The 21,892-nt window shown below is 42.7% G+C and overlaps 1 protein-coding gene across 1 annotated transcript in view; it reads right to left on the reverse strand.

Annotated features, from left to right (window-relative positions):
* Positions 1-4,417: 4,417 nt before the first annotated feature.
* The window catches only part of PRORP (protein only RNase P catalytic subunit), a 103,294-nt gene continuing 85,819 nt past the window's right edge, over positions 4,418-21,892 (reverse strand). Inside the window, exons 6-8 of the mRNA XM_004612160.2 lie at positions 9,112-9,260; positions 6,735-6,930; positions 4,418-4,686 (exon numbers count right to left, since the gene is read on the reverse strand). Of these exons, the coding sequence (XP_004612217.2) occupies positions 4,555-4,686; positions 6,735-6,930; positions 9,112-9,260 (477 nt within the window). The 3' untranslated portion in view covers positions 4,418-4,554. The remainder of the gene's footprint in view (positions 4,687-6,734; positions 6,931-9,111; positions 9,261-21,892) is intronic.

Here is a 21,892-nt window from a genome sequence, read left to right on the forward strand (position 1 = left end):
GGAAATGGAGCATTGTGAGGTGAAAAGGGACTAAACAGTGGAGAAACCATTAGGCCAAGAAGGAAACAGGTTCAGGAGTGGTGATAGAGATGAAGGAGTAGGACAACCTGTGGTTAAAAGGAGGCTGTGATTAAAATAAGAAAATTTAAAATGTGAAACCCTGACAAGGGAGCACTTTCCATTTTGTTAAGTATAAAAACCCAAACTGACCATGACACAGGAGGTCAAAATTCATCAGTCTGAAGTTAACAAACAAAAAGGTCAGGGCTGGAGAGAGAGTAAAGGGGTTCAGGTGCTTGCCTTGCAATTTTCTATGAACCTGGAAACTCTTATGGTTCTCCAAGAACTGCCAGGGTCTCAACAGCCCCTGGGAACCAGTGTGCCCTCTACCCTACTCCTCCCATAAAACAAAGTCTAGCTGGGGATGTAGCTTGGTGGCAGAACATTTGTCTTATACGGATGAGGTTCTGAGTTCAGTTTTGCATGTTGCAAAACAAACAAATGAAATTGCACATAAACATTTTGGGTTGGGGAGAGAGCTCAAAGGACTGCAGATTTTCTTTGCATAGGGGAGCCCCCTCCTTGTGCCCCCCCCCCCCCGCAATAAAAACAAACAAAAAGAAACAACGAGTCCAGAACATGGATGGTGTTGAAATCTCTGGTGGTGGTCAGAGGGGAAGAGGAAAATCCACTGACATTTATTAGGTACAAACTGTACAAATACTGATTTCCTCATATCAACTTCCCTTTGTGTACCAGTGACCAAGATGAGCCATATAATTTGCTTAAAAAAAAAATCTTTCTCTGCAAAGTGACAATTCATCTGTAGACTTTTATCTTGAAAAACTTGATCTGATTAAAGGACTGAAAATCAGAGAACCCAACCTGGAAAGCTAATTTCTTTAAGGATGAGACTACCCCTATAAAGGACCAAGTGTCGAGGACATGGGCCCTAATTGGAGAGCCAATATTCATCATCAGGGTGGCAGCTTTTTTTTTTTTTTTTTTTGGTCACACCCAGCACTGCACAAGGTTTACTCCTGGCGGCTCTGCACTCAGGAATTACTCCTGGAGGTGCTCGGGGGACCATATAGGGTGCTGGGAATCGAACCCAGGTCAGCTGCATGCAAGGCAAACGCCCTACCCGCTGTGCTATCGCTCCAGCCCCCAGTGGCAGCTTCTTGGTCCACACATGTGCTTCTAAACAGAAAGTTGAAAGCATAAAGCAATGGGTTTTGTATTTTATGGCTTATACAAATGCCCTACTTTAACCTGGCTACGGCTCTTAATGAATTTAACTCTGGTGAAGAAACAGTAGAAGGCAATAGGAACAGGAAAGTTGTCATTTTCTGTCACAAGGAAGTCACAAAGGTGATAGAGAATGATCCCTTGAAAAAAGTCTATAATAACCATATATGTAGCAATTTACTATCCAAAGACAGTATGGAGCAGAGAGAAAGTAGATGTAGTTTTGGATTCTAGAACAAGGCCACTTAAAAGAGAAAGAAAACACAAGAATGGTGTATCTTGAAATAATCAGTAATACAATACATCTTAAGGGACAAATCTGGGCAAGAAACTTACCTATTTGACAACCTGCCATAATGGTTTTCAAAGGAGTCTTTTTATGGGGGTGGAAATCCCATTCTTTCCTCCCCACGACAGGGCACTTCTCTGTCTCAGAGAGCCAAAGGAACCCAGAATGTGTCAGGGAATTCCACAGGCAACTCTCAGGACACCAACATTCTCTATTCTGGTGTAGTCATAAAAGGCAAAGAAATCTGTTTTAAATATGTATGTGTGGTGCCTGAGAGATAGTACAGGACTGTATAGGAGATGCCTCAATCCCTGGCACCCCACATGGTTTCCTGAGCTCTGTCAGAGTGATCCCTGAGCATAGAGCCAGGAATAATCCCTGAGCACAGCTGGATGTGGGCCATTACCACCCACTGTCCCCTGACCCCAATTTACATGTGAACCAAACTTGACTCCTGATAATGTTATAGTCAGCTGAAAAGAGTGCACAATCTTATCTGTTCTTTTAAAAATGAATTGGTCGGGGCTGGAGTGATTGCACAGCACGTAGGGCGTTTGCCTTGCACGCGGCCAACCTGGATTCGATTCCCAGCATCCCATAGGGTCCCCTGAGCACCGCCAGGAATAATTCCTGAGTGCATGAGCCAGGAGTAACCCCTGTGCATCGCCAGGTGTGACCCAAAAAGCAAAAAAATTAAAAAAAAATAAATGAATTGGTGGGGCAAAGAGAAAGCTCCATGGGTTAAGAGCAAGGTTGCTTTACAGTGTGGGAGCCCCAGGTTTGATATCCAACTCCTTATGGGTCTTTTTCCCAAGCACCATGGGTATGAGCTACAAGCTTCGAGTCAGGAGTAGCCACTAAACACAGCTGGATATGGCCCCAAAACAAAAACAATTATGAACAATAAAATGAACGTATCTACATATTAGAAATTATAGCTCTAATTTTGCAAGTGTTTGTTCCTTGGGCCAGATTTTATTTTTTATTCTTTTGGTTTTTGGGCCACATCAAGCAGGGCTCAGGTGTTACTCTTGGATATGTGCTCAGAATTATTCCTGGCAGGCTTGGGAAACCATATGGGATGCTAGGAATTAAACCTGGGTTAGTTGTGTGCAAGAAAGACAAGCACCCAACACACTGTACTATCACTTAAGCCCTTGGGCCAATTTTTTTTTTTTAATTTCTTAATTTTATTAAAGAACTGTAGTTTACAAATTATTGATAGTTGAGTTTTAGGCAAATATTTCAACACCAATCCCAACACCAGCATCAGTTACCCTCCATCAGTATTTCTGTATTCTCTCTCCACCCCCAACCCCCATCCCATGCCTCACATGTCAACGTAATGGGCACATTACAAAGTTTCAGTGGTTGCAGCTTAGATTTCATGTTTTCAGTGTGGTTGGGTCAGTGTTTTAGATATATGGCTGCACCAGCCGGCGAACAAGGGGATGACAGTGATACAGTGATACTCAATTATATCACCAGTATAACCAAAGCTCCAACTCCTGATTTTTCATTACTTCCTGTTTTCCTCTTCTTCCCTTTGGCCAGATTTTAACGAACACTGCCCTGTCATCCCCAGCTTTTCCCCACAAAGACTTCCTAAGATAGTCGCTACTCTAGAATTCCAAATTGTTTGAAAGATGGGGCACAATACCAGATCTGGACTCCTGTTAGCTTTTTTACCCTGATTATTTTGACTGGTAGCAAAAGTGAAATAAGATTCACTAGGAGGGACCAGAACACAGGTGCTGACAAAACATATATTTCCTTTCCATTTATGCCTTAGAATGAAACTATCAGGAAAAAAATGATGCATTTTATAGTACCTTAGGACAGGTTTTCTTTTTTTAAATTGAGAACTCTGCTAGAAGAATAAGGAAATAGTAATTGTATTTAAGTACAAACTTGACGAGGAAAATAAATATATAGGAGGCATCTGAGGTAAGACGGCTGCGATGGAGTCCTGAGGGAATGAACTGGGGGCTTCTCCTTTGAGATTTTCTCTTTATCTGCCTGAGAGCAGCAGGAGTGTGGGTCTCTATCAATTCAGAAGCATGCCTGAGGGGAACACCAAGTACTTTAGAAAGATTCTGCAGTGGCAGAGTCAGGGCCCTTTAAAAGCCTGCATTGTTCATGGCTAACTTCAAAGATTCCCAGAGCACAGCCTTTTAAACAGACCTTTTTCCCACTGACTTCTACCTCACTTAACCTCACACTTTTCAAGCAGGATATCAGAGTACAAGCAGGCAGCCTGAATATTTGGCAGCAGTTCCCCCTATTCAGGGACAGTCCCCACCTTCCACCCCTACCCCCTGCCACGCTACACACAAACACACACACACACACACACACACACACACACACACACACACACCCCTCTTCTCACATACACACACACAGACACAGACACACACACCCTCTTCAGAGAGAGAGAGAGAGAGAGAGAGAGAGAGAGAGAGAGAGAGAGAGAGAGAGAGAGAGAGAGAGAGAGAGAGAAGAGAGAGAGACCGTGCAGGAAAGTGCCTGCCATAGAGGCAGAGGCAGACTGGGGGGACAGCAGGAGGAAAATTGGGGTCATTGGGGGTGGGAAATAGACACTGGGGGAGGGAGGGGTGTTGGATCATTGTATGACTCAAACCTGATCACGAACAGCTTTGTAACTGTGTATCTCATGGCGACTCAATTAAAACAAAAAATTAAAAAAAAAGAGTAAAATAGGGTACAAAAGGACACCTGTCATCTCAGGAAGGGAGAGACCAAGTCCAACAGAACTAAAGGTGTCACTCTGCACCTCATTTCCCAGCTCCGAGTAAGTCTCTGAAAACAACTGCCGGAGGAGGAAATGTAACTGCAGTGAGAGAGATTTGATGATACTTCATTTAAAAATCAATTTATTGACATACAAACCAAAGGGATCAAACAGAAAAGAAGCCAAGCTCTAGCCAAGTATGACTTAAGTTCTCTGAGGTGACCAGGTTGACCTTGCACACAAATCTAGGAACGAAGAGACTTTATGTCTTTCTGTGAAGGCAAAGCCATTTGGTTGGCACTTCAAAGGAGCATCTTTCCACCTGGTTATCATCATACGGTATGTGCCACGAGTCTCCAGTTGTCTGCACGACTGTGTCATAGCTGAGAATAGGCTGTTGAATTAAAAATGGAAGCGAACAATTTATTTATTTATTTATTGCTTTTTGGGTCACACCCAGCGATGTACAGGGATTACTCCTGGCTCTGCACTCAGGAATTACCCCTGGCGGTGCTCAGGGGACCATATGGGATGCTGGGAATAGAACCCGGGTTGGCCATGTGCAAGGCAAATGCCCTACCTGCTGTGCTATTGCTCCAGCCCCTGAAGTGAACAATTTAGAATGACACTAAAAGATTATCTGGTCATTACTCTTTCTTGTCTAACAACATTTTACTACAAAGGATTTTGGGGCCACTTCTTGTACCTAATGAATTTATAAAAAGCACCTCGGTCTGCACCTAACTCTAAAATTATGAGTTGCTTTTTTGAGGGATTTCATTTTTTTTGTTTGTTTGTTTTGGGGCCATATCCGATGATACTCAGGGCTCTGTGCTTAAAGACCACTCCTGGAAGGGTTTAAAGGGCCTTATAAGGTGCTGGGGATAGAACCCAGATTGTTTGTATACAAGACAAGCACCCTAAATACAATCTCCACAGGCCCAGGGCTTTCATTTTTAAGGTTAAAAATTCTCTAGAGGGGGGTGGAGCAATAGCACAGCAGGTAGGGCATTTGCCTTGCACGCGGCCAACCCGGGTTAGATTTCCAGCATCCCATATGGTCCCCTGAGCACCGCCAGGGGTAATTCCTGAGAGCAGAGCCAGGAGTAACCCCAGTGCATCGTCGGGTGTGACCCCCCCCAAAAAATACTCTCCATAGGAGCATTTCATTTATAGGATCTAGTATTCTTCTCAGTCTATCAATTTGGTATGTGAGAAACATTTCAAATTACAAAACTAGAGAAATAATATAATAAATGCTTAGGTAATCATTCCCCAACTTTGGCCATAATCAACTTTAGGTTAATCTTATCTCATCCGCAATCTACCTACCTACTTCTCAACTCTATCCTTAAGATTATTTTGAAGCAAAACTCAGATATTATATCATTTCGTCTGTACTATTCGCTTAGTATGTTTAAAGGATAAGGACCTCCTTTGTAAAGAAGAAATCAATACCATTATTTACATTTAAGAATAGCTGGATGGGGCTGGAGTGAGAGTACAGTAGAGCAGGGTGTTTGTCTTGCACGAGGCTGACCCGGGTTCCATCCCCAGCATCCCATATGGTCCCCAAGCACTGCCAGGAGTAACCCATAAGTATCGCTGGGTGTGAACCAAAAGGCAAAAAAACCCTTTTTTTAATAAGTCTTTGATGTTGTAACATTTCTGTTTACATTTCTACCAACTGTTATAAATGCAAATATATTTTACACTGTGTTTGACAATCGAAAATTACACTGTGACCTGAATATCTCTTAATTTTCTTTCAAAATACAGGCCTCCCTTTCCATCTCTGATTTCTCTGTTATTTTTGTGAGGAAACCAGGTTAATTGTTTCCTCAGCAACAATTCCTGCATTGTTCCCACAGTCTTGTGTTACTGACTACATCTCTCTGCTATCATTTGTTACATTCCCTACAAATTTTGTGACTGCTGGACCTTAATTACCATTGCTAGTGTACTCTTTTGGTATTAACTGTCCTTCTAATTTTTCCCCCACTGTTTTTTTACAGGTAGTATCCTTGTGTTTGAAGAAACCCCAAGTAGAACCAAAGGAGAAATCAATGGAGGCCATTCACCAGAAGTAATTTAAAGAGGAAAAAGGAGTCATTTAGCAGAAGTGAATCTGACAAACCATATGGCTTTAAATTAGTGCAAATAAAGTAGAAAATAAAAAACACATATGAGGAGTTGGAATCAATACCAAGCAGAGCCACAATGGCTGAAACTACTGGTGTTTTCAGGTACCATGAGGTCGGCCTTTGAAACAATTGCTTTGGGAGTATTATTCTCCAAACTGGCTAATTCCAAATACCGAACTACAACTGAGAAAAATAAAGCATCAAGACTAGGCTCAACTACTTGCAACATCCTGCGACTATGCCATATTTTTACTAAATACTTCACCTATGAACATTCTGGAGAGAATGAATAACATACCTGAAAGACTACTTTCGATCCTGGCAGCTTAGAAGTAATTGCCAGCTGATGTCCTTGTTGCCACTTAAAGAACAAGCTCTGAGTCTTGGCATCAGGTAGACAGGCCTTGTGGTCCCGCATCAGATCATTTGTGACAAACTTGCAGTGGTTGCCTGAGTGCAGTGTGGCATACAGAAGGAATGGGTCGTCCTCAGAGCTGAGCCAGGAACGGAAAGAACACAATTAGGTACACTCACGGAGAGAGAGGGCGGTGCTCCATGAGATCTTTTACGTCGCTTTTTATTTTTATTTTTTCTTCTTTTTGGGTCACACCCAGCGATGCAAAGGCTTACTCCTGGCTCATGCACTCAGGAAATACTTCTGGTGGTGCTCGGGGGACCATATGAGATGCTGGGAATTGAACCCGGGTCGGCTGCGTGCAAGACAAACGCCCTACCCGCTGTGCTATCGCTCTAGCCCCGGTCTTTTACGTTTTATCCAGTTTCCTTTGCTTTCTTAACCAACATGATCTCAGGGGGACTTAAAAACCACCTGAAAGGGTCAAGAAATGGCCCAAAGGACTGGGTTATATGCTTTGCATTCAGTCGATGCTGGTTCAATTCCTGACACTGCATTTGGTTCATTGAGCACCATCAGAGCGCTCAATTTGAGCACAGAGCCAGAAGTTCTTGAGCACTAGCAGGTGTGACCCCCCAAATGAAACAAAACAATTCTCTTGTCCCCGCCGACCGCCAGACCATGTCTGTCCTTAGCTCCTAGTCAATACCATCCACAGCGGTTATTACCTACCTGTCCATGGACTGGTACGCAGACCGATGACAGTCCACGGTACAAAAAGACTGAAAATCACTGATCTAGAGAGGTGCTTGACATGTAGATGCTGGAGCAGGAATTTGTGTTAATTAAATCACATTCAAGGGAAAAACAAGCTCGAAAATGTGTGAATCTGTATCTGTACCCTCATGGTGATTCACTAATTAAAGAATAAAATAAATTAAAAAAAAAATAAAAGAATTGAAAGTGAAAAAAAAATCACATTCAAGGGTGAGCCACTAGGGGGTATGTACCAGTGTCAACATATTTAAGCATTTTTTCACTCTACCTCCTTTTCATTGAAGAAATACTTGTGAGACCCAGAGTATATACATATATAAAACAGACATACAAAACAGACATATTTACTGGCAACAAATCATAAATAAGCTTATTTTAAAGCAAATGCTTAAGATTTTTCATGACCCCTTCTCCCCCATTCTGCTATGTTACTCCCACATGGCTTAAGCACGCAGGGTTCAGAACACAGATGGAAAGCTAAGGGGAAATAAACACTAATACTTGGGGCTCTAACGGCTAAACCTGGCTCTCCCACTGTAATGGAGAATTCTAACAATAATTCTCTTCTCATAATAGTTGGTTCTCTGGGTTTTCCGGGTATTTCCTCTATTTGTCTTATCCACTAAAGAATTTACTCTTCCTTTTATTTTTTTTTGCTGAGATATAGAAGTAGTCATACTTAGTATTATTATAAGGGCAGGAGGATATCTGTCTCCAAGGTATTTCACAGCTTCTGGGCAGTCACCAGGCACAGCATCCAGAGGCATCTCTGGCTTGGTGAGGAGCCAGTGACCAAGCGTCACCAACAACTGAACATCATACTTCCCATTTAGTACATACACTGTAAAAATGGTAGTGACTATCCTTGGATCAGGGGTTTGGGTCACAATATGTGATATGCCTGAAGCCTTGATCCACATGAGTCAAAGTAAAACTATCTCGAGTCTACTTTATACAGATGTTCTTGAAGAAAAATGACAAAAGTGGCTTGAATTCACTTAAAATGCTGTGATACTACAGTATATAGGTAGGGTGCTTGCCTTGCACATGGCTGATCCAAGTTCAACCCCCAACACCCCATATGGTCCTCCGTGTCTACCGGGAGTGATCCCTAAGTGCAGAGCTAGGAGTAATCCCTGAGTACCACTGTACCATGGCTTTGGACCTCACTTCTGATATTACCTTCCCTTTCCCCCAATTTTCTCATTGATTTAAGTTTGGGGCTTTCTTGGGGGGGGGTCCACACCCTGCAGTATTCAGGGGTCAATCTCAATGATGCTCAGGGGGACCATGTGGTGCAAGGGATCAAACCCAGGGCTCCCACATGCAAATCATGAGTTCCAGCCCTCCAAGTTCTCTCTTGGCCCTTGTTCAGTTTTCTCCTGCTATAGAAACAATTCTGTAGTCTTTCTTAAAGAAAATTTAAAAACATGAAGCCAAGTATACACACACAGAAACACATGTATTTAAATTGGTGAAAATAGCTAACTAATGAGCAGATGACTGGGGTGGAGTGTAGCTCACTGTCACCTTCAACACTTACATGTTGTCTGCAAAGAAACAGCTCGCTAGCTTCTTCACCCTTTCCATCTCGTCCTTTCTCCATCGGGAACTTGGCATCAGCATGTGCTTCCGACCCAGGACCAGCAGCCGCAGATTCAGCTCAGAGAGCTGGGAGACCACATCCAAGAGCTAAAAGACACAAAGCAGAAACCAAGAGGGTGAAGGGAAGTGATTCTTCTAGCAGATAACCACAGTAGTGAAGTGTTATTCTCTGACAAAAAGGGTAAACAAATATTTCTTCTTTATAAGTTGTGCACTGTCCTCCCGTTGTTCATCGATTTGCTTAAGTGGGCACCAGTAATGTCTCCATTGTGAGACATGTTATTGTTTTTAGCATATCAAATATGCCATGGGTAGTTTGCCAGGCTCTGCCATGCAGGCGGGATACTCTCGGCAGCTTGCCGGGCTCTCCGAGAGGGATGGAGGAAGTAAGCACTTTATTTTTGTAAGTCTGAGAAAAATGATTCTATTAAATGTTAACAGAGAATGATTAATTAATGGTCAGGATATAGTACATTGAATCCAGCTTTCTCCTAAGCATAAAGTATATGAGATAATATGAAACTATGTCCCCTGAATCCACTGGGATAGACACAGGAAAACTAAGAAAGATGGGGATTACTTGCAGACATTCTCAGCCCTAATTCAACCCAAACAGCTGGGCTTTTGTAGTTACATAGTGTTTTTCCATACAACTTTTCATTTAAATACTACTTTCTTTTGGAAAAAGTACAAACTTCATTTAAAAATATTTTAAATGATCCAATCAATAACATTCTATTTATTTAGTTGTCAAATATTGCTTTAATACCCACTATGCCAGAATACTCGTAAAAACTGGCAATGTAGTACACCAAGTTAACAAGAATTGAATTTTTACTAATTTCATTAAATTGATTTACGTTGCAGGGGTGGGTTGAGCTGCACAGAAGAGTGAATCGAGGAGCATATTTGGTGCTGGTAGCCGACCAGAATCGGCCGCATGCAAAACACTTTAACCTCTGCACTATCTCTCTGGCTCAAGAAATATGACTTTCTATTTTTATTTTAAAATTCATTATTTTATGTACACTGGTGAAGGAATGGGTGTTGGAATATTATATGGCTGAAACCCAGTCATGAACAACTTTGCAATGGTATATCTCATTGTGATTCAATAAAAATAAATAAGTAAATATAGAAAAGTAAAAAATTAATATTTTAGTTTGGGCTAAAATATTCAGCTGTTTTCAGGGCTGACTCCTGGCTCTGCCACTATGGATCACTCATGGAGGGGCTCAGGAGACCATTTGGGATCCTGTGGATTGAACTAGTACCTGCTGTACTGTCTCTCTGGCCCAAAATTTGGATTTTTAGTTTATTTTTAGTTTTTAAGTTTAGTTTATTTTCTAGGCCATGACTGGTGGTGCTCAGGGCTTACTCCTGATTCTGTTCTCAGAGAATAAAATCCTGGAAGTGCTTTAAGAGACTGTATGCAAGGCAAGAACCTTAACCACTGTACTGTATCTCCAGCCCGACAGCCCCTGATATTGTACTTTATTGCTCTGAATATATGTATGTATTTATCATACACACATATTATGTACATAATATGTGACAGAATTAGAGATTTTTTTCTTTTTTTTTTTTTGTTTTTGGGTCACACCTGGCGATGCACAGGGGGTTACTCCTGGCTCTGCACTCAGGAATTACTCCTGGCGGTGCTCAGGGGACCATATGGGATGCTGGGATTTGAACCCGGGTCGGCTGCGTACAAGGCAAACGCCCTACCCACTATGCTATCACTCCAGCCCCCAGAATTAGAGATATTATGCTGAGTGAAGTCAGCCAGAAGGAAAGAGACAAAGAATGATCCCTCACATATGCAGTATAAAGAAACATCACTGTATCACTGTCATTGTCATCCCATTGCTCATCGATTTGCTCGAGCAGGCACCAGTAATGTCTCCATTGTGAGACTTGTTGCTGTTTTTTGGCATATTGAATACGTCACGGGTAGCTTGCCAGGCTCTGCTGTGTGGGTGGGATACTCTCGGTAGCTTGCCAGGCTCTGCTGTGTGGGTGGGATACTCTCGGTAACTTGCCAGGCTCTGCTGTGTGGGTGGGATACTCTTGGTAGCTTGCTAGGCTCTGCTGTGTGGGTGGGATACTCTTGGTAGCTTGCCAGGGTCTCCAAGAGGGGCAGAGGAATCGAACCTGGGTCTGCCTCATGCAAGGCAAACGCCCTACCTGCTGTGCTATTGCTCCAGCCCATAAAGAAACATAGTAAGAGATTAACAAATGGTCAAAGGCAAGATAATCTGAGAATGACCCTACATCATTGAATTTGCCATGATTTGTAAAGGACAATTTAAGATTCCGTGCAACAGGAAGACATGCCTTAAAGAAAAACATAATGGTGTTCTCACAGCTATATCAGGGGGTTAGATAAGTGGTCTTGAACTTACAAACATTGAATTAAGGATATGGGCTCAAGAAAGTGCAGAAAAAGCTTAGCTTGAACTACTCTGGGGCACCATCTTGTGGCTATGAGGTCTCTACAAGCTGAATTCTGAGAACAGGCAAGAGGAAAAAAAAGGAAAGACAGGAAAGGAAAATGAATGGGCAGCATGAACACAGTGCTTTGAAACTATGGTTGTTCAAGTTATAAGTTCACTTTCTCTGGGGTAAATTCCAAGGTTGGATATCTTCGAGGGCTGGGTCAGAGTCACAGGAATACTCAGGAAAATAAAGAAAAAGGGAACTCACTACAGCTATGATCAAAGTTAAAGCTGAGATGGATTTCCACTCTGAGAAAGTACACTAGACATACAATTTCCCTATCTCTCCCAGTAACTAAATATACATATATATATTTTATCGATTTGCTCGAGTGGGCACCAGTAACTTCTCCATTCATCCCTGTCACGTGTTAGTGTAGCCCGATGGAGTATTGGGGGCTCTTTCAGGGTCAGGGGAATGAGGACCATCATTGTTATTGTTTTTGGCATATCTAGTATGCCATGGGTAGCTTGCCAGGCTCTGTCGTGTGGGGATAAAACACAAATATGGGAACACCTTGGAAGGTAGAAAGAAAAAAGTAGACTGCTAAAGACCCCAGGACAAGAGAAGTGACATGTTGATGAATTTTTTGGATTTTCATTCTCTTATATTTTAGAACTGGGGGTTAACAAGTTCACAACTTGGAAATACCAGTGAGTATAGTAAGAGCCCAACAAAGGTCTGTTCTCTCTAGTCAAGGTTTGGAAAGAAGCAGAATAACAAGACTGAACACTAGTAAAATGATGACACCAGCAGACTGTGATATTCTGTATAAATAAATAAACACACATATATATTTAATACCTAGAGGAGCTATTAGAATACTATACAAGGAGATACATTCAAAACTCCACATTAGGGGCCAAAGCAACAGTACTGCAGATAGGGTGCTTGCCTAGCATGTGGCCAACCTAGGTTCCATCCGCGCCATCCCATATGGTCCCCTGAGCAGAGCGCGGAATGATCCCTGAGCAGAGAGTAAGGGTAATCCCTGAGCATTTCCTGGTGTGGCCCCCAAACTCAAAACAAATAAACAAACAAACAAAAACCACTATAAGTTAGGAAACAAAACATAACCTGGCAAGTGAAAAAAAGGTTTGTATTCTAGTAACCCTCCAACTCCCAAGATAAACAATAACAGAAAACCTCCCACTATAAATATATTGAAATATAACTCTAAAAAAGTTTGAGTAGCTCACAGAAGGTAGGAAACAAAACAAAACAAACAAAGAAGACAAAAAAAGAAAGATGACAGATAAAATCCCTAATTTATCAATAAAGACAAGATATAAAGCATTTCAATACATCAATTAAAAGACAGAGATTAGGGTAAAAGTGGTACAGTGGGTAGGGTACTTGGCTTGCACACAGCTGATCTAGGTTCAATCCTTGGCATCCCTCCCTTATGGGTCCCTCAAGCCCTGAGTACTGCCAGTGTGGCCTAACACCTCTCCCCCACACCCTCCCAGCCCCCTGCAAGAAATCCACAGTCAGACAGTTGGCGACTCTTTAAACACTTCTCTTTAAACTGGGAGAACAAAACAGAAAATCAAAAGTATAGAGAACTCAACAATACCACACATGTTCATGAATTGAAAGAATCAAGATAGAAAAGATGGCAATTATCTCCAAAGTGATACATAAGTAGAATGCAATTCCCATCAAAACCCCAGCATCAACTTTGTAGACACAAACAAGACTATTCTAAATTTATACAGAAATGCAAAGTAAGAATAGCTAAGACAATCATTATTATTACGGTTAATTTTTATGCAATCTAGGGCATCACATGTAGCTAAGGTAATTTTGAAAAAGAATATAGTTAACGTGTCTGCCTTATATCCTGTGGACCCGGCTCTGGATCCTGGTATCACATAAGGTCCCCTGAACATCACTGGGGGTCATTCTTGAGCACAAAGCCAGATGGCTTCTGAGTGTTGCTGGCTATGCTCCCTGACAAACAAGTAAACAGCAACATAACAAGAACCATCAAACCCCCAAACCAAATGGAGTCTTATAAGATAAACCCCTTTATCTTATAAGATAAAGGGGTTATGTGGGCCCTTTAAGATAGAGGCTAACTGCTCAATGCATACAGTGATCAATATTCCATAAAAGGCAGCCCTCCCCTGATGAGGAAGATTTAGATGCAAGAAGTTAGGGCAGTACTGAGAAGCTGAGATTATTCACCCTGAGCTGTTTTGAAACTGGAGCACTCAAATGGCAAGACTCCATTTGCCAAAGAAGAGCAGCACAGTATAGCTCTTTCTAGAGAATTCCAGATGGATCTGTCAGGCCTCCTGGCACCCAGTATGTCAAGGGTAAAAAGATCATATTGGGGACTGTGGGTGTGGCGTCATATAGTGGTATTCAGGACCTATACCTGGCTCTGTGCTCAGGGAACCATATGTAGTACAGGGGTTTGAACTTCAGTAGGATGAGTGCCCAAACTCCTGTACTAAATTCCTGGACCTAAGAAATCAGATCTTACATCCTCCCTACCGTAAGCACCACAAGAAGTTGTCTTGGAATTCTTATTTTTAATCTCCTAATTTCAGATTTTCACTTCTTATATTCCGTATAATTATGTTCTCCTCACATATTTTTCTTGAAATATGTATTTTCGCTCCTTTTCCCACTTGATTTCCTTTATTCTGATTAGGCACATTTTTTTTTCTTTTTGGGTCACACCCGGTGATGCACAGGGATCACTCCTGGCTCTGCACTCAGGAATTACCCCTGGCGGTGCTCAGGGGACCATATGGGATGCTGGGAATCGAACCCGGGTCAGCCACGTGCAAGGCAAACGCCCTACCCGCTGTGCTATCGCTCCAGCCCTGATTTGGCACAATTTTAATTTTTTATCCATTATTATTCCTTAAGATATCAAACAAATAACTCTCCGAAAACCAAAGTAAGAGTCAGTTTCAGATTAATATTTGGTTCACCCATTTTCTGGTTTGCTTTCCATGCTGATTTGGTTGTGTCCTGTAGGAAGAGGATAAGCGGTTTTCATTTTTATCTATAAGCAGCATTTTTAGTTTGGCATAAGGCGGCGGCAGGATAGTTCCTGTGCTTAGAGTGAAGACATCTGGCAAGGCTGCCTGTGTCAGAAATAGCCATGGCGGGATGGTCAGGAAGTACAAACGTGGCCAGGAGAGGGGAGAGGTAATGAGAGCAAGAGCTTTTCTGAGTAATCCCCCGAAAAGTGTGACTTCCCTTTTCTATTCTTAACTTATCTTTTTAACCTCCCTATTGTAGTCTCTGGCACTTCCAGGTTGTATGCATTGTGATCTAAAAAAAAAAAAATCCTAAAGCCTTTGGAGACTTACAGTTCTCTGACAGTTTGACAGAAGATAACCAGAACCAACATATCTCAAACAGACCAGGCTGCAGCTCAGTAATAGTGCATATGTGTCACAGGAATGAGGCCCTGGGTCCATCCTCATCACGACAAACACAGAATACTTTATATATATATATGTATATATATGTACATATATATATGCACACATACATATATAACACACACACACACACACACATATATATATATATATATACATACCATGGGCTATCTCAAGAAAGTTTTTTGGGGGCTGGAGCAATAGCACAGTGGGTAGGGCGTTTGCCTTGCACGCGGCCAACCTGGGTTCGATTCCCAGCATCCCATGTGCTGGTCCCCTGAGCACCGCCAGGGGTGAATCCTGAGTGCAGAGCCAGGAGTAACCCCTGTGCATCGCCGGGTGTGACCAAAAAAAAGAAAAAAAGGTTTTTAAAAGGTTTTTGGAACAACCCAACCCAAATGTCTACTATTTTTTACTTTAAGGCCTCCCCAGCAGTGACTGGGGCTTGGGGAACATCCCTAGTAATACTTGGCACAGAGATGCTGGCCTGAGAGTTTGATGCTGCTCGGGTTCCGCAGTATTGGGTGTCACCAGAGCCATACCTGGAGGTGATAGGGATCAGCAGGCTATAACCAGGGTACTTGAGAGACAAGGGGTGGTGGCAATCAAGCTGAGAACTCACACATACAAGGCATATGGCTCTAGCCCCACTGATTTATCTCCTAAGCCTCAAAAAAAAAAAAAAAAAGCAAAAAACCCAAATAAACCACTTTTTTGCTTTTGCACATAGTATGATGGTACCTTTAACATCAGGGATCAAATTTAAGGCCTCTAACATGTCGGGTATATGCTCTGCTGTCTGTCCGGTCCCCTGGGTTCAATGGACATTAACTCATGGCCAATGCTATTTCATCTATATAGCCTCAATCCCTTTTCCTCTTAAGATTGTTTAAAAAAATCGTAGATGTCAAATCATTTAATCTGTAAATATATCAGAATGCATTTCTTTTTTTTTTTTTTTTGGTTTTTTTGGGTCACACCCGGCGATGCACAGGGGTTACTTCTGGTTCTTCACTCAGGAATTACCCCTGGCGGTGCTCAGGGGACCATATGGGATGCTGGGATTCGAACCCGGGTCAGCCGAGTGCAAGGCAAACGCCCTACCCGCTGTGCTATCGCTCCAGCCCCCAGAATGTATTTCTATGTTCTTACTTTTACCTTAAAAAATAAGCACACCATTATGACATCTTAGAATATTATAATTCCTTCTCACCAAATAGTAATTGTACTTACATCAAAATTTATTTTTATTATTTAAAAAATGAGCACCTTAAAAGAGCTCTATGCATTCAAAGTGTGCACTCTGACCCTCTGAACTAGCTTCCAAACTCACGCTCTGTACCAGCAGGCATTTGTCTCCAGTTAAAGAAACAGAGATATAGTTTCTATAATCTGGTACCTAGAGTGAGGGAACTGACCAGAGTCAAGGGCTCTTTAGCATGTGTGTGTGTGTCTGTGTGTCTGTGTATCTGTGTGTATTTAAAAGAACCGGCCTGGACGGGAGAGAGAGTATAGCGGTGAAAGCACTTGACTCTCAAGTGTTCAACCTGGGTTAGATCCCTGAACACAGAGCCAGGAGGAAGACCTGAGAATCACTGGGTGTGGCCCCTATACCAAATATATAATAGTCCTAGGGCCAGGGATGTGACTCGGTGATGGAGCACACATCTCATATGTATGAGGCCCTGGGTTGCACCCCCAACACTGGAAAACAAACAAGGCTATAGCTGGATAAAATTCAAAGGCCAGTTCACTCACCAAACTCATCAACATGCATAAGGCCTCCTCTGCAGCCACTAGCGTGGGGCCCTGGGGCTACAGAGAGGGAGATATTGTCATCTCTAGCCTCCAGGAGCAACAAAGGGTCATAACAGACTGTGGTCATTGCTAAGAGGGAGCACAAGGAATAGGCACCGAAATTAGGGGGTGGAGAGGGCGATCAGGAACTCTCACAGAGGAAGTGACAGCTGAGTTTTCAGATGAATTATCCAGCTAAGGAATGGGAATTTCCAGAGACATGGAGCTGCATGCCGGGGGTGGGGACTCTTTATTACACGCTGGTTGAGGAACTGCAAACTGCCAAATGTGGCTCAGGCAGAGTTGTGGGAGGGAGACATGGGGAGTGGCAGAGATCAGGATAAAAATAAAAGCAGGGGTCAGATCTCAAGGGTGCTGGTAAGTGCCTTTTCTGGCCTGAAAGCAATGGGAGAGAAACAAAGGATTTAAAACGGGAAAAGGACATGACTACCAACTAGAGAGATCGAGATGGTAGACTGCAAAAAGACCAGACTGAAGTAGGTAGACCAAAGCAGTAGAGCTGCAGGAGAATTCAGGGAAGAGAGGCCTTAGCAGTACAGTGGAGATAAGAGAGCCCTTAAGAGTCAGAAAGCAGGGGCTGGAGCGATAGCACAGTGGGTAGGGCGTTTGCCTTGCATGCCGCTGACCCGGGTTTGATTCCCAGCATCCCATACGGTCCCCTGAGCACCACCAGGGGTAATTCCTGAGTGCAAGAGCCAAGAATGACCCCTGTGCATCATCAGGTGTGACCCAAAAAGCCAAAAAAAAAAAAAGAGTCAGAAAGCAGAAGTGACCAGACATTGCCATTGGCTAGATGAAAGAAACCTGGAGAGGCATAAGCCATGGAAGATTTGGACAACAAACAGGTGATGGGTTAGGAAGATAGGGTCTCTTTTGAGGCCCTCAGGAAGTAGATGGGGTATAAGGAAAATGACAGAGAAAGGAAGAAAGCTGAAGATACCTAAATATTACTATTGCTACTACTATTACTATTGCTATTATTATTATTATTATTATTACTACTACTATGGCTTGGAGCTACATCAGACAGTGCCCAAGGCTTACTCCTGGCTCTGTGCTCAGGAATCACTCCTGGAGGTGCTTAGGCGCTATAAATGGTGCCAGGGATCAGATCCGGATTGGCCGTGTGCAGGGCAAGAACCCTACACACTGTATTATCTATCACTGCAGCCTCTGGATAAGAAAAACCTTTAATGGCAAGTGAGGAATGACCAAGGAGAGAGAAGAAAAGTCAAAGAGAAAAATGTGCATATTCTGAAAAAGAGGAAGAGGCTAAGTAAGCATCAGAAATATAGTAGAGACCAAAATGTGGCTTGTAACTCCCATAAGTCATTGCAATGATGCCAAACAAGTAGGAGTCTGATTTCAGTGGGTTCCCTACACACTACATAGGCTACAGTTTGCTTTGTCAGGGAGATTCTGTTTACATGCAAGGTTTGACTTCGCAACCAAAAATAAGTACCAATGTTGCTCTTCATTTTAGAGTATGAGTGTTGTGGCTTCTTCACAAACCTCCACCTGCTGTGAAAGAAGCTTTGGTTTGTGTTTTTAGCTATGTCAGAGACTTCCCAGAGCTTCAATTCTGATCAGAAACAAGGTAAAGGCTGAAAATACTGGTCTGAAAAGAGTAACAGTTGGAATATGAAAAGCAGGCACAAGGAGAATATGGAGCGTGTGTGTGTATGTGTTGGATATGCGTGCGTGCGCGTGTCTGTGTATATGTGTGTTTGTGCATGTGCATTCGTGGGTGCATGTAAACATGAGGTCCCTCCTCCTGAAGTTCTATTTCTGTATATAACAGTAGGTGAGTCACGGGCAGAGACATGGCGGAGGAGGTAGAGTTTAAGGCTCAGAAGAATCCCTGAGGCTGAGTGGTTCGGATGAGATACAGCTGGTGTGAGGTTGGGAGTGGGAGCCGTTGGAAGACACGTGGGAGAGCCAGACAGTGTAGAAGTTCTGACAAGGGAAGAGGCAGTCAGCGCCTAGAGGCGGCAGCCGCTGGTATAATAGGGAAATCCACAGCACAAAGGGAACAACAGCCCTTCGCTCCCAGGGCTGTATTTGGTCACAAAACATTTGAAACTCCAGTCATCTAATATCATTTCTCTTCTCTGTTTACTATTTTAAAAAATTTCAAATTTAAGGGGAGAGGGGCGTGTCTGGAGAGACACCAAGATGAACTATTGCCAGTTCTGTGTTCAGGGGTTGATCTCAGTGGTCCTCGGGGGACCATGTGGTGCTGGGGAGCAAATCAGGATTGACCACTGCTAAGGCTAACACCTTAGCCCCTGGACTCTTTGTCTAGTCTGCAAATTTACATTTGTATCTGTACGAGATCTGTGGTTGTCAGGGCCAGAGATAGTACAGGAGGATAAGCACTCACCTTGCAAGTGACCAACTCCCATTTGATCTCTGGCACCACCACCTTGAGCACTGCTGGGGGTTCACTTCAGAGCAGGGAATAGCCTCTGAGCATCACTGAGTAATGGTTCCCCACCACACCCCCAATCTATAACTGTGTATTACTGTATACAATACAATTTATACAATTTCTGTACAAAAAAATCTTTGTGGGCCAGAGTGATAATACAGCGGGTAGGGCGTTTGTCTTATACACAGTCAACCGGGGTTCAATCCTTGGGATACCATATAGTCCTCTAAGCACTGCCAGGAGTAACTCCTGAGTGCAGAGCCAGGAGTACAGGACTAACCCCTAAGCAGCGTAGGTTGTAATCAAAAAAGAAATAAAAAAAAAAAAGTCTTCGGTGAAAGGATCACCAAACCACAGGGTGTTCAACATGCTCTCTCTGGCAATGTCTTCTCCTTGCAGCGACTTTAGGAAATAACCATGGGCTATTCGACCTTCACATGTCTGCCTAACCTTTCTCCTTTTAATCATTCCGCGGAGAAAGAGTGAGGAGGGGTTAGGACTGTTCCCCTCATCTCCCCTAATTCCATTCAGTGCGTTAGAATACCAGCAGTAATCCTTGGATAATGTCATTCCCTGGCAGTTTATGAGGCTATTATTCAATGTGTGAAATAAATGAGTGCAAACAGTACTTCAGGAACCATGGGAAGTTCAAAGATTTCTGTACTTAGTGTCAAAACGGTTTTCTATAAAGGATTTTACATAGAAGGAGAACTTGACTAAAGTACAAATTATTCTCTCTGAGTATGATGACAAGTTGTTATAAAAACAATTTGGAAAGAGCTGGAGTGTTCAAGGGACAAGAAATCGAGCATCTGGTGGGTCTGGACATTTGGAGGCTCAGGACTACACAGGAGGGGCTGGAACAGTAGTACGTACAGTGGGTAGGGTGCTTGCTTTGTATGCCGTTGACTGGGTTCGATCCCCAGAATTCCATAGGGTGCCCTGAGCCTGTCCTGAGTGATTCCTGAGTGCAGAGTCAGGAGTAATCCCTGAGCATCACCAGGTGTCACTTAAAAACAAAAAGAAAGAAAAAAGAAAGAAAAAAAAGCGCACACAGAAGCTCACCCTAAGCTCACTAGGAAGTGATCTCATCTTTGACCAGCTTTTTTTTTTTTTACATATATGCATAATTGTATCAGCACCTGGCCTTTGAAAGGAAAGCAGGTGAGTTTGAAAGAAAATGTTTAAGAGAATATTTTTAGATATTTATAAGTGGAGATAGTTAAAATTCCATAAAAACCAAATGGAAATTCTTAAAATAATTACAAATAACCTGTATACTATTCCAATATAAAGGTCAGCGATTTCTAATACCAGTTACACAGTTGTTTGGGAGAATAAAGCTAGGAGAGCCAGACCTAGTTTTCCTGCTGCTGCTCTTGCTCTCCCTAAAGACAGTCTCAGCGGTCCTGGGGGACTTGAGCTGGGGTGGATGGAGACAGTGTTCTTATTCGAGTCTGGCTGATGTCAGGAAATGATAAGGTTAAATCAAAGGCAGACGGAAGAAAGCAAGAGAAGCAAATATTCTTTCGATCCTTTCTCTCATGTATATTACCTAATTCTGACACTGATTTCACAGCAAACTAAGAAAACATGAAACCACTCTGAGGACACAAGGGAACGATGGGCAGACCCCATGGAGGCAGAGCCCTTGGTCTCAGACGGCCACAAGCGCAGTGTTTATAACAGGTCCCTGTGCACACCGAAGTTTCCAGCAGGAAAGAACAAGAGAAGCCATTAGTTAAATTAGATCAATGCATGATTTTTAGAGTTCATTTTAGTATTTTTTTGGCAAGAAAAGTAACATACTGTTTCATTCTCTTCTTTATGCCCCTCTTTTATGCTCCTGAGCTGAGTTTTGGGGAAAGAATACCAGTCCTAGAGCTGAGTCTTCAAGCGACAGTTATAGTCAACATTTTTCTGTGCACCTCTGAAAACGCCAGCCAAGAAGACAGTGAAGGAAACCCTCTGAGTGCATGTGTGGCTCAAGGCTTCCTGTTGTGTTTTCATTTACTTGACTGCTAGTCACAGGTGCGACTTTGGACTCAATTCTACCTTTGACAGCTGGAGAGAAATAGAAAGACTAAGAGATCCCTAAACAGAAACTAAAATTTTGTTGCTCAGACTACCGGGGAAAAATTTTATATGAGATATAGATAAGCACCTTATGAAAATGAAAATGGGAGAATTCGAAGAAGAGGAGGAAAAGAAATGCTTTTGAGAAGCAACAGAGCTGGGACGAGCAGGGAGAGGGCGGCTTTTCACTCAGAGTGGAAGCTGTGTGTATCTGATGGTACAGATTAAAAGGAAAGGCTCAGCTGAGACATAGTCATCATCCCCTCTCTGGGACCACTCCTTTGAGCCAAAGATTTAAAATTGGCTGATTTTGTAAAGCTTCCTGAATATCCCGGAAGAGAGTACACACACAAAATACTGTATCTTATTATGACGTCATAAATGATCCCACAGGTTTACATAAGACTCACCATGCGTCCTACATCCTGCTTTTGTGAGTCTTTGGTATTTTAGGGAGATTTCAATGATCTCATATTGCCCTCAGTCAA

This window comes from Sorex araneus, chromosome 3 (assembly GCF_027595985.1).
Source record: "Sorex araneus isolate mSorAra2 chromosome 3, mSorAra2.pri, whole genome shotgun sequence".
Lineage (NCBI taxonomy): Eukaryota > Metazoa > Chordata > Mammalia > Eulipotyphla > Soricidae > Sorex > Sorex araneus.